Consider the following 13,153-nt stretch of genomic DNA (forward strand, 5'->3'; position numbering starts at 1 on the left):
TCTCATGACATTTGCGCTTTCACATAAGGGGGAGAAATCCACCGCCCTTTTATTTGCCTCTTATGCATCTTAGCCTACTCATCTTTTGAGGCCATATGATCTTAAGTGAGATATCTTATCTCTTTGGTTTATGCTTAATTCGAAACCATGCTCACTGTTGCAATTTGATTCTCTCTTTCGACCAATGAGCATGTATAGAATCTAAACTCTCTCTAATCAAACCTACTCTATCTTTCATCTATATATGTGCATGTCCGTGTTGAAAATCTAGCAAAAAGAGGTCATTCTGAAATTTCGGTACCTGACCCGGCCTGTTGGGTGCTGCTGCCGGAATTTTCGGCAGCCAACCCGGTCTGCCGGGTGCGTCTACCAGGCTGCACATGCCTGGCCCGGCCTGCCGAGCTGGTGCCGAGCTGGTCAGCAGCTGACCCGGTGGTACCGGACTGGGTACCGGGTTCGCGCGTGGCAAAGGGGTACTTACTCCCTGGGAAGTTAGGGATACCCCTTGGATCCCCTTTCTTCCCCATATCATCTCTCCACCATAGCCACCATTACCACACCTCCCTCATCTCCAAGGAGGTTGATTCAACCCTTGGAACTCCAGATCCATCCCTTCCCCGTGCTCCCCTCATCATTTGGAGCATCTCCACTGAAGGGATTCGAGATTGGCCAAGCCATTTGGGAGGACTTTGGATTTCCACCCACCAAGGTTTCCTCCATTAGAAGCTCTTCTCCGCCAAGTTAGGGTAAGGAGAGCATGTCTTCGGGTGATGAGGCGAATGACTCGGACTTTGTTCCTCCGATATCTCATCGGGGTAAAGGCCACATGGTTGAGACTGGTGGCAGTCAAGGTACTGGCCGTATCAAGAACAAGGCCAAAATAAAGAAACCCCCAACTCCAAGACCTGGTTCCGGGGAAGATGATGAGTATGATGAGTTTTCTCAAGAAGCTGAGCGTCATGATCTCAACTATGCTCCCAATGTTAATCTGAAGACGTGTGAGCTGTCCATTTGGACCAACCTGCGGCAGGATAATCCATAGACGACTGATGATCAACCATTCACAGAAGACACACGCTTCTGGACAAAAGCTCAATCTGCCATGTGGGAACAGTTTTATGAGCCAATTGTGCCAGAACCTTCTGTGAAGCCCAGATGCCTTAATATTCCATTTCATGATATGCATAAGCATGATGACTTCAAGTATGTTGACATGGCCTTGAAGAAGATGAACCTGTGGACCCTTGTCACCATTGAGCAAGATTATCTGCCAGAGCTTGTTAGCCAGTTTTTCTGCACAACCTACTTTCACCCCACACATTAGAGGCACATTACTTTGATGTCGGGTAGAGATCAATACACTATTACCTATGACCAATTTCAGGCTGCCCTTGGATACACAGGAGATCGGCGCTATGGCTTTCGCAGTCATAGTGAAGGGTCTATGCAAGATGCCTCTATTGCCTTCTGCTACCTCTCGGCCGCTCCAGTTCCTCCGATTCCTCAGATCACTGCTATGTACTACTTCTACAACACCATGGCCAAGATTTACCGTTGCACTATTGTCAGCAAGGCGGGTGACATTTAGGCTTGCCATTGGTATGCCAAGAATCTCATGTTCTACACTCACCCAAATAACCAGCAGAAGATTGATGTGCCAGACTATATCTATCATGAGCTGAAGAGGGCAGTGGAGAAAAGGATGTCTCCCAACTATTCTCCTTATGTCCAGTGTTTGCTTGGTCTGGTCGTTCCTACCACTACGTTGGTAGGGCGTCATGAGCGGCATGCACTTCTTGATTTGCCTCTTCGCCGTGACACTCCTGAGGTTCCATCTATGCGTCCAGCTGCAGCTTCCTCGGAGCATGTCCTCAAGCGCCATCATGACCCCTTGATGGCATCTAGCTCCAGCTCTGTGAAGCCCAAGAAGGGGCCTGCCAAGTTCTTTAAGTGTCTCTTTGCTATGTGCAAGCATTCCTATGATGTGAACTCCAAGGCTCTTCGGTTGGCTCAAAGCAACTGTGGTCTCATTATAGAGGACTTCCGTGCTCGTGTGCTCGTGTGCTCGAGTTGCCAGAGAATCCCCCTGAGATGGCCCCTATTGCTCACTTCAACTATCGTATGCCACCTCTTGATGATGTCATGTTTTCGGATATAGTGGTGATGACATTGAAGAAGAGGATGAAACTTCCGAGGAGTCCTAGCCATCGCCTTGGTCGCGGACGTAGCTGTTATTTCCTTGGGATGCGCTAGTACCCATCTCACTCCATATCCCTTTTTGGTGTTCCGATGCCAAAGGGGGAGAAAGGAGTAGAGTCTTAGGTTTACGGGTTCCTTGCCGGGGTTTTCCGGGGTTCTCCGTATGCACAAGCATTACTATTTCATTTGATTCTTAGGCTAGTGCTACTATTTGCTACTTTTAGTTGGAACAATATGCTTTAAATGTGATGGACAAGTATGTATTATGCTATGTATCTTGGATATCTATCTATGTTATGCTATATCTCTATGACGTAGATATCCTAGTTTTATCTTGTCCATGCCATGCTTGTTCCCTAAAGATATTGGGGGAGCTTCTCATATACTATATTGTTGCACTTTGTATTCAAACGCAAACCTTCCAAGTGCATACATTATGTGGGAGCTTGCCTAATATCTTATATGGAAACTTTTGTTTAAATTTATCATAATATATTTGTATGACTCTAGCTCGGTTTGTCATCATTAACCAAAAAGGGGGAGATTGTAAGGGTATTTTACCCTTAACAATTATTTTGGTTGACAATGACACCAGAGCTATCGTGTGGACTAATAGTTTCTACAAGTGTATACACAGGTTTTAGTCCACATACGAGGTTGCAAGGTGGTGAGAAAGGTTTTCAGTCAGCATACGGGGATGCGAGGTGATGAGAGACCCCCCATTGATGCTCTCAACTAAGTGACGGTGTTTTGGCTCGTTTCTCGAAAGAGGATGTTGCCAAAGCCACATATACACATCCTACCACATAATCTTCACACCAAAAATATTGAGAGGAAGAACTGTTCCGAGAAGGGAGGACGAACGGAAGCTCCAGGCAACTAGGCACACAGCCCGGCGGGCCGACTGCTGCTACCGGAAAAGTCGGCACACAGCCCGGCCAACCGGGTGCTGCTGCCGGACTGCCCGAAGAGAAGAAGAACTGAAGCTCCAGGAGAAGTCGGCACACAGCCCGGAGGGCCGAGTGCTGCTGTCGGGCAACTCGGCACACAGCCCGGCCCACCGGGTGCTGCTGCCGGGTAGCCCGGCATGTGGCCCGGTACTGCCGGGTCAGCTGTCGGGTGCTTCGACTCTGATGTCTCAAACGGCTCTTTTCTTGGGAAGACTATATAAGCCCCTTCTTCCTTGAAGGGGTAAGGAGACCAGTGCAAAAAAGCTCAAGACATTTCTCTCTCTCTCTCATACTCCATTGTTGAGCTCCAAAACCTTCAGATCTCCCTCCTCCTCCACCCAAACTCTAATCCCTCCGGGGAAAAGCTAGAGGAGGCCTTGATCTATAGTTCCACCGAGCCAAATCTTGTTCCCCGTTGTATTCATCAAGATACTTGCTCTCTAGGGTTTCTTGGAAACTCTAGGTGGGCAAAAGAGGCCCGGAAGCATCCGGGCTGTGGATTTGCTCCTGACAAGATTGTGAAGGATTTGGAGGCTACCTCAAAGTCTACCACAAGTGAGTGAGCTATTCATTCGTGGGATAGGATCCGGAGAAGAAGGTGAGCCTTCGTGGCGTTGGGGAATCCTTCGTGGGACCCCCACCTCTTCAAACGTGACGTACCTTCTTGCAAAGGAAGGGGACACGGGAATAAACCTTCGTCTTCGCGTGCTATCGGTTATCCCTAACCGAACTCTTTACTTGTGATATAACTGCCTGTGAGAGCCTTCGTGCTCGAGTTACTTGTATCATCATATAGGGTGCTTGACCTAGTTTGCATTAGGCTCATATTTATATTCCGCAAAGCCTAACATTGCAAATAAAGAATTAAAATTTGTAGAAACCTATTCCCCCCCCCCCCCCCCCTCTAGGTTTACCATCTCTGAACTTTCACTTTGGCATGCTCTTGAGAAAAAAGAAAGCTCCACCGAAAAAAGGAGCATCCATTAAGTCGGATGATCCGAAAGATAATGATGATTTGAACATGGGAAGAAACAAGGTAAAATCCGATGGAAAAGGGACGGAGAAGGACAAGAAAAAAAACGAGTCTACAAACCTGAGAGAGCAAGTTGGTGAGTTGATGAATTTAAAAGAAACGGTTATGACTAAGCATATGGAAACCAAAATGGTCATGGTTGAAAAGAAACATCAACTTTAAGAGGCAAAGTGGGAGGACTTCCGGCAAGACAAGGAAAGAAAGCTCACTCTCAAGGAGATCAAAGTGAGGGCCGTGGCAGAGATGGTAAAGGCCGAAGCTAGAGCCGAGGACGCCGTATCATGACGATGAATCCTAGTGGTTGGATGATTTTGCAAGAGAGTTTTAGGAGATGCAAAGAAAAGAGATCATGCAATGGAGAACGCAAGAACATCGGCAACTTATTTGGTTGCGAGACTATTGTTTATTTATATTTATGTTGTAAAATATTTGCAAATTTGTCTTAATTTCTTTCTTTTGCAAACTTCGAACTACAACCCTGTGTATTTAAGCTATATATGCAATATATCTGGTTCATGGTACCGGCATGGGTGGGTGTGAGGCTGAAACAAATCCCTGCCTCGTACTATAAAGTGTACAGGTTTGGGATCTATTCGGCCTATTGTGGCACCAAAAAACTGTTCATAGGTATCCAATCTTACATATCGGCTATCGGGATATGTCGGATATGCTAGAGGAGATCGTCTGCACTGTCCAATTTTATCTTGTTTGGTGCTTTAAAACTGGTGCTGAAAGTTTCGTCAAGCCACATTTTGTTTCATGGCTCTGGGTATATATGCAAATAAACTGGTTACACATTTCTCATATGCTAGAGGGAAAACTTCCAGAAAGTGTGTTTGGCACAAGAACACCAGTGCTTCTGGTTTTCAAAAATTATATTTTTTGAGTTTTAAAAAATTTGAAATTAAATAACCACATACGTATAAACATTCCGAAGGTGCGGTAGGAATTTTGGAGAGAAATATGTTGTATGTTAAGCTATATAAAAAAGACAAATTTCTAACAAATATCTACTCCTATAGGTAGCACAAAATTTGCTTTTTCATGTAACTTAAAATAAAATACAATTTCTACCGTAACTTCACACGAGTATTCAGGATATGTGTATATATTCATAAAATAAATGTAACTATTTTTTGTATAAATTAGATGATTTTTAAATATTTTGGAAACTGGTGCTCATGTGCACCAAACGTTCTTCCGAAAACTTCAAACTATGCTAGAGTTGCTATAAAATTTCGTCCAGGCCACCGCAAACCGCATCTCCAACGCAAGATTCCCATCTCGCCTTGTTTCATGTGGGTTTAATTCCGGCGCACAAAAAAGGAACCCCACACAAGCTTTGACTCAGCAGCTGCGCTATCTCGCCCGCCGGAGCGCGACGCCATGGCCTCCGCCTCCTCCCTCTTCCTCGCCTCCCCCATCGCCACCGCGCCAAGGAACCGCACCAACGCCACCCCCTCCCCGCTTGCCCCCGCTCGGTCGACCCTGCGCCTCCGGCAGCAGCCACTGGCGGTCGCGGCCGCGCTCCAGGCGGAGCACCAGCCGGCCGTGGCCGCGGCGCCGAAGCCCAAGCCGCCGGCCCTCCCGTTCCGCGTCGGCCACGGCTTCGACCTCCACCGCCTCGAGCCGGGCCTCCCGCTCATCATCGGCGGCATCAACGTCCCCCACGACCGCGGCTGCGAAGCCCACTCCGACGGTACCTCATCTTTTCCTTCGCTCATTCCTTGCTTGTGCTTCCGTCCATCGGGCTCGTTGCGTTACCGGACATGCGGATTTTTTTTCCCTTGTGCGCAGGCGACGTGCTGCTCCACTGTGTCGTGGACGCGATTCTGGGCGCCCTGGGGCTGCCGGACATCGGGCAGATCTTCCCGGACACCGACCCACGGTGGAAGGGCGCCGAGTCTTCGGTCTTCATGAGGGAAGCTGTGAGTTTCTCGACTTCACCCCGAATTGCATTCTCTCGTCGCAATTTCATCTTTGCTTCTGTGAGCATTTTAACATACTGCGTGTAGTTGGATGGTAGAATGCTTAATCGGAACTAAAAATTAGAGCTTGCCTTTTTGTTGAATGACGTTGAATTGCTGATCGTGAAGTTGGGCGATAGAATGCTTACTCGGCATAAACCTAGAGAGTTTGTGTGTTTCTCTTTTGCTGAATGGTTCTAAAATCTAAATTGCTGAATGGTTCTAAAAACTAAATTGCTAATCATATTCTAGCATTTGTGTCGGTAGATTAGTTTTTGTTCAACTTGAAGGAGACATAAGTATGTCTGAAATTTAGACTGCTTAGTGTTAATTGATCCAACTTGTTCATGGAGTATCTTCTTCGGGAAAAGAATTGTTTCTTCCCTTAACATCGTTGTGGGTAAGAAAACCTAATATGCATCTGTTTTACTGAAATTTCTTGAAAGGCATCCTTGAAGATCATTACTACCTTCTTCTATACTGTTTGACTATATTACATTCCTGCATCGGGTGCTGCGATCATGATACTATGGCAACACCCACGTGCATATGAGTTGCTGACTCGAATTTGGTCTTGGACTTTGGTCCTCCTCCATCCAGGGCAAAAAGTATGCCACGTTTTAGACTTTGCACAACCATGTGCTTAGAATGCTGACTGAATTTGTGCCCTTGGACTTTTTGACATAACACTCACATGCTTAAGAATTCGAGTTCATTATATGCTGCTTTTCCTACATGATCCCATCGTCCACTAAAATCATCATATTTTCTTCATTTCAGCATCAATCAGTCTTTTTGTCATTTCACCCAACGTTCACACCTGAATTTTTTTTTGTATACGATATCATCTAACTATTGCAGTCCACAAGCTATGGGATGATGAAAATATCGATTGGCGTCAGGTCGATGCAATTTGACTTAGCAACTTGACACTTTTTTTTTTCTTGTTATGCATTTTCAGGTAAAGCTAATGCATGAAGCAGGCTATGAGCTTGGGAACCTTGACGCAACACTGATCTTGCAAAAGCCCAAACTTAGCCCACTCAAGGAGACAATCCGATCTAACTTGTGTGACCTACTCGGGGCGGATCCATCTGTTGTCAATCTGAAGGCAAAGACGCATGAGAAAGTGGACAGTCTAGGGGAAAACAGGAGTATTGCTGCACATACCGTAGTTCTCCTGATGCGGAAGTAGAGTACTGGGAATTTGGGATATAGTACTACATAACACAGGAATTTCAATTGTATTGTACTAGTGTACAAGAGATTACTACACTGTCCCCTTTCGTAACTGGTCTAGTCAATATGGAAACTTCAGGCGGAAATTAATAAAGCCGAGTACAATGAAGAAAAATGTGTATCCAGCTCGTGTCTTCTTTTATCGTTCCAAAATATATTCTTGTCTTGCAGGATACTAGATAGCAATTACTTTGGATGTTCTTTTATCATCTTCCAGGCCTAAGAACCATTCACAAATGATACATCAATACACTAATATGAGCTTGTGATACGTGATCATTTGCCTTCAGCTTAACCGCTCATTTCTTAACTCCAGAAGCAGGATTTATATCCAATTGTTGACTTAAATAAAGAAGCACTATTCAAAACACATGGATACGCAGTACACAATTTTGCAAGAAATTTATGACATACCTGCATAGGTACAAATATGAATGCTTCTCCAGCATACAAACAAAAAACAATGAATGTAAAACTAATAAATATGGAAATATAATGCAGTTTTTTTAAATAAACTTGTGTCATTGTGATATTTGAAGTATACTACATAGTACCATGGGTACACGTAAGATTGTTTCACCAGCATACAACAGATACTAAATTTGAACCTAACAGAAATAGCGCATCCTCTATATCAGACTGCCAAACCTTGGTGCTTTCAGTAAGCACATTAGCATAAGAAATTCATAGTAGTAAGATTTTACATTTCCATTGGAATGTTGAATCATGAGGACTATTACCTTTTAAACAAAACAAGGGTTGTCTTATCTTATATTACAACACAGGTAATTTAGATGCTGATACCAAGCTCACAAAACAAAATTTTAAATTAACATGCTAACTGCACTGTCCTCGGTTTCTTTTCCACAATCAATTTATATATGTACTTCTACTTTTACTTACTATCATTTTACACTACCCAGAACCAAATTAATATATCTGATGTAATTTCAAGTCAGTGAGTTCACAGGGTAGTGAATTACAAGTCACCTTCATAACTATGGCATAACCAAATCAAGCATTTGTCTTCAGCTAATTTACACTCACTAGACTCAGTTTATGCACATCACCAGCTACATCTGCCATATGCTTCTTCATACTGTGCCACACTGCATATATTTTTTCAGCGTCACGATGCCTTGTATCTGCAGACACAAACTTATAACCCTCAACCCCTCCTACATCAACAAAACTCCACCCGGTCTCCTTTTTAAAACCGACTCTCTTCATTTCAGCCCTAATCTTTGTAGAGTCTTTAAATCTCCCAACCGATGCGTAGATATTGGACAAGGAGACTCTCCATATATCACTGTCGGGCTCCAAGACTAATAATTCCTTAGCAGCCTTTTCAGCAAGATCAACATTCCCATGAAGCTGGCAAGCAGCCAGCAAAGGTCCCCAAATGGATGAGTTGGGAGGAACAGGCATATCCCTGATGAATTCTTCTGCCTCAGTAAATCTCCCAGACCTTCCAAATAGATCCACTACACAAGCATAATGATCCATGCCAGGCTCAATGCCATGGTCCTTTCTCATGCTTTCAAAGCACTTGTATCCTTCTGAAATCAAACCAGAGTGACTACATGCAGATATCACATGCAAATACGTAATAGCATTAGGAGCATGCACTCCAACATCTGTCAGCTGGCGGAAATACTTTAGAGCTGAATGACCATCTCCATGTATCCCATATGCATGGATCATCGAATTCCAGGAAACAAGGTCCTTAACATCCATCTTCCGGAAGATCTGCTCAGCGGAATAAATTATCCCTAACTTTGCATACATGATTATTAGAGCATTGCACATCGAGACATCATGCACAAAACCATACTTTACAATGTACCCGTGGAGCATCTGCCCTTGTAGAAGTGATCCAGCATTGGAGCATGCCTGGACTACGCTCAAGACCGTGACGAAATCAGGCACAAGGCCACCGCCACCACCACCACCGCTATGGAGAGTGCTGAAAAGCTCCAAGGCTTCATTTACATAGTCACTCTTGGCGAGGCATGAGATCATGGTGTTCCATGAAACAATATCCTTAACTCTCATGCCTTTGAACACAAAATGCGCTGCATGAACTTGCTCGAATCTAGCATACATGCCCATGAGACAGTTTTCAATGCTGATGCTTGGGAGAGCGCTCAATTTAATCAAGTGTGCATGGATCTCCCTCCCATGAAGCAGGGACCCTGAAACGGTGCAGCCGTAAATAAGCGCGCCAAGAACATCAGCCTTAGAGCATACACTCCCTCTCCTGGGGTACAGATCCTCGAAAAGCAGCGCAGCCTCTTCAATTAAGCCATTCTTCGCATACATCATTATGAGAGAATTCGCCACCGAGACATCATCCTCCAGCCCCAACTGAACAACAAGTGCGTGCACCGGACTGAACAATCCTGAGTGGCCCGTCAAAGAGCACGCCTGAATAACACTCAACATTGTAACATTGTTGGGAAGGACGCCATCTTCCAGCATCATGACGAACACATTCAGAGCATCCGCTAGCATCCCATTGAGCACGCACCCAGATACAACAGCAGTCCAAGAAACAACATCCCTGCAAGCCGATCGGAGAAGCAGCCTCCGTGCGCTGGCCACATCCCCGGCCTTGGCGTACATGTTGATCAACGAGCCGACCACAAACGGGTCAGCGCAGAACCCATTCGTCACAAGGTAGCCGTGCACCATCCTGCCCAGCATCTCGTCCTTGGCGAGTCCACAGGCCTGCAGGAGCGCGGCCACCGTGAACTCGTTGGCGCGGACGGCGCCGTCGTCCTGGGCCAGCATGTCCACGAAGGCGCGGAAGGCGTCCAGGGGCGCGCCGAGGCGGCAGTGGAGCGAGATGAGGTTGGAGTAGGTGGCGGCGTCACGGCGCGGCGTTTCGTCGAGCAGGTGGAGCGCGTGAGAGTGGAGGCCGCATTGGACGTAGGCGTGCAAGAGGGAGTTGGACGCGGTGAGGGGCTGGGACGAGTGGAGCGCGCCGGACTTGAGGAGGGCGGCGTGGAGCGCGGCGGTGAGCGGCGCGTCGCGCCGCCCTGCGGCTCCGCGAAGGAGGCTGACGGCGGCGGGAGCGGCGGTGGTGCTGGGACGAGTTGGGGGCGGGGGCGAGGAAGGAGTGGAGAGCGAGAGCATCGGAGCTCAGCAGTGAATGGATTACTTTGTGCTGTAGTCAGGGCAGGAGTGGCCGGAGGGCGGCGCGGATTCTCTACCCTGCAAGAAGCAAGGCAGAGGTACAGTACCCTGACCTGACAATCTTGATCCTTGGATCGAAAATGAAAGGCAGAGATTGATACAAACACTGTAGCGACGAAACACTGCAGCGACGACACTGTAGCGACGACACTGTTCATTGGTCCCTGTAGCGACTGACCTGAATCGTCAGATTCGAATCCAACGGCCGAAAAATGATGGCAGGGCAGAGGTACTGTAGCTCTCTGCCCTGCAAGAAGCAAGTCAGAGAATCCGGAGCGGCCGGAGGGTAAAGAAAAAATGACACTTTTCCGGTCATCGCCGTGGTCCGTGGGCATATCTGACTTCTTTTTTATTTTACACTCAATACTACTCCTACGGTCCTATCCATAATAAGAGCAAGTACAATAAGGTACAGTCAGCTGGCTATAAGAGATAAAATATTATATGTTTGCTTAGTTGGAGGAGAGAGATTAGGAGAGAGAAGAGAAGTGGGCTACTATCTAATAGCCAGCTCTAGCACGTGCTCCTAGGCACTATGTAAGACTAAAAGGTGGGTCATGTATTGTTAAAGTACTACACTTTTATAGCTTACTATTGTACATGTTAGCTATAAGTTGACTATAGATGATGTGGCAAATTGTTATAGCCGACTGCCGGCTACACTATTGTTCTTGCTCTAAGTGTTATACTAACCTAGCACACAAGCGGTGTTTTGGAACATGGTGCATATGCTCTCTATATTTCGAAATACATTTTACATATATTTTAAATTTTAAAAAAATTGAAACTAAAAGTTTGCACGTACATCTTCACGTGCTACGAGCTCACAAAGTCGTTTCCTAAAAAATCGACTTATCATGTGATGTGTGTAAAAAAGATAAAATTCAGTGCTAAAAATAATGTTTTTCACAAGATAAACTTTCTCTTTTTTATATAGACCACACAAAATATTGTTTTTTCGTGAAACTTGACGAACACACGTATATTATGGAGATGTACATGTAGAATTTTTTTTCCAAATTTTTGGACATTTCGAAATATGATTTTTTTGGTAGAGGGGGCATACGCACCCGGGAGCCGAATTGAATTTCCGCACAAGTCACCGATACTTAGTTTGGATCAATGGAGTATGATGTGTTTACAATCAATACATGAGCTATCTCCATTCTTGGAGGTCTTCAAACTATTTCTTTACAAAAAATACTCCCTCTATCTCACAAAAAGTGTCAATACATCTAAATTTAAACAAAATTGAGGCACTAGTGGAACTAAGGGAGTATAATACGGAATATTGTAATTTTCTAAAGGTAATTCTAGGAAAATGACATAAACGCTAAACCTACAAATATCAACGAGGGTTCAACATTTGGTAAGAGTATCAACATTAGTATACCGATAAAAGTCAACTAAACAACATATGTTGTTGGGAAGCTGAGAGTACGAATCACCATTATCAAGCACAAACTTCCACGCAGCAACCATAAGAACAAATCAAAAATCTATTCGTTGTCGAAACAAGGGATCTACGCCAACAACAAAAAAAAACTACCAAATCCTAACCTAATATTCTGAAGTGCTTTTTATCAAAATCTCCACTCATCAGTTGGTTTCCTAGAGGAGAGGAAAACCGAAGTGGAGGCCATTCCTAGAGAAGAGGGAAACCAAAGTGAAGGCAGTTTTTCGTACAGAGCCGTCAGTTGGAACATCTCTCAGATGTAGTAGTAAGAGCATTTTCACCATCGCTCCTAAAAGATCTTCTAATAGCTTTATTAGGGTTCAAGTGAGAGAAAGCGTCTGCACCGACGCTTCCCAAAGCGCCGGCATGTTTTAGAGCCCTATAAAAGTGTCAGCACTTTTAAAAGAATCCCTTCGCGAAGGGAGCCGATTGAGAGTGTTAGCGTCCAATTTTTATTGAAAAGTTGCATGTATCTCACTTGCATGTAACACAACCCTCTAAAGATTCTTCCCTCTCCTATTTTTTTGTCTTCACTTGCATGTACATGCATGGTACCGATGTTTCTATTGGATTAATTGATGTGAGACACAGTCCCCAAATGCTAAGTACTTGCAGTCGGTGCTCCCAATAGCCTGCTGCCGATACTTTTTTGGGGAGAACCGGTGGAGATGCTCTAAGCAAGAATAAATCAAACAATGGAACACTATTCCATATTGCAACAAGAAAAAACTGTAGGACATGACCACAGAGCAACCGCTGTTGATGTGCACCCTCTCAGCCAATATATGCGAACAGGATATTATCAAGATTTTCTTATATTAAAATTTCAAAAACTCTCCTAAATCCGGTACTGGATTGACCTTTTTTTTTCACCAGTTCTTACTCGCAAGAAAATTTTCAATAATATTGACATGTTTCAATAACCTTTTTACTACTTCCGTGGAATGTTGGAGACCTGGTGCAACGTAAAAAAAAATCTTCAGAACAATCCAACTGGTCCATCAGACCACCTCATAGCTAATCCACACCCAATTCGTCAATATTGAACAAACCTGTGTATAGGTCAATACATGTGAGTCGATTGATGAGTGAGATCTACCTTAACCTAGAG

The 13,153-nt window shown here is 44.9% G+C and overlaps 1 protein-coding gene across 1 annotated transcript; it reads left to right on the forward strand.

Moving 5' to 3' along the window:
- The first annotated feature begins 5,474 nt into the window (after window positions 1–5,474).
- On the forward strand, window positions 5,475–7,503 carry LOC124687376 (2-C-methyl-D-erythritol 2,4-cyclodiphosphate synthase, chloroplastic-like). The gene is made up of 3 exons (XM_047221168.1): window positions 5,475–5,881; window positions 5,980–6,110; window positions 7,111–7,503. Exons 1-3 carry the CDS (start codon window positions 5,569–5,571, stop codon window positions 7,342–7,344), a joined length of 678 nt encoding a protein of 225 aa, XP_047077124.1. The 5' UTR covers window positions 5,475–5,568; the 3' UTR covers window positions 7,345–7,503.
- The last annotated feature ends 5,650 nt before the right edge of the window (window positions 7,504–13,153 follow it).

The sequence above is a fragment of the Lolium rigidum genome, chromosome 2 (genome assembly GCF_022539505.1).
Source record: "Lolium rigidum isolate FL_2022 chromosome 2, APGP_CSIRO_Lrig_0.1, whole genome shotgun sequence".
Classification (NCBI taxonomy): domain Eukaryota; kingdom Viridiplantae; phylum Streptophyta; class Magnoliopsida; order Poales; family Poaceae; genus Lolium; species Lolium rigidum.

What these genes read in the sequence shown, in the direction of transcription:
- LOC124687376 (XM_047221168.1), top strand. Translation starts at nt 5,569, where the DNA reads ATGGCCTCCGCCTCCTCCCTCTTCCTCGCCTCCCCCATCGCCACCGCG. An exon ending in CTGCGAAGCCCACTCCGACG is followed by an intron (nt 5,882 to 5,979) that starts GTACCTCATCTT and finishes CCTTGTGCGCAG; the next exon opens with GCGACGTGCTGCTCCACTGT. An exon ending in CGGTCTTCATGAGGGAAGCT is followed by an intron (nt 6,111 to 7,110) that starts GTGAGTTTCTCG and finishes ATGCATTTTCAG; the next exon opens with GTAAAGCTAATGCATGAAGC.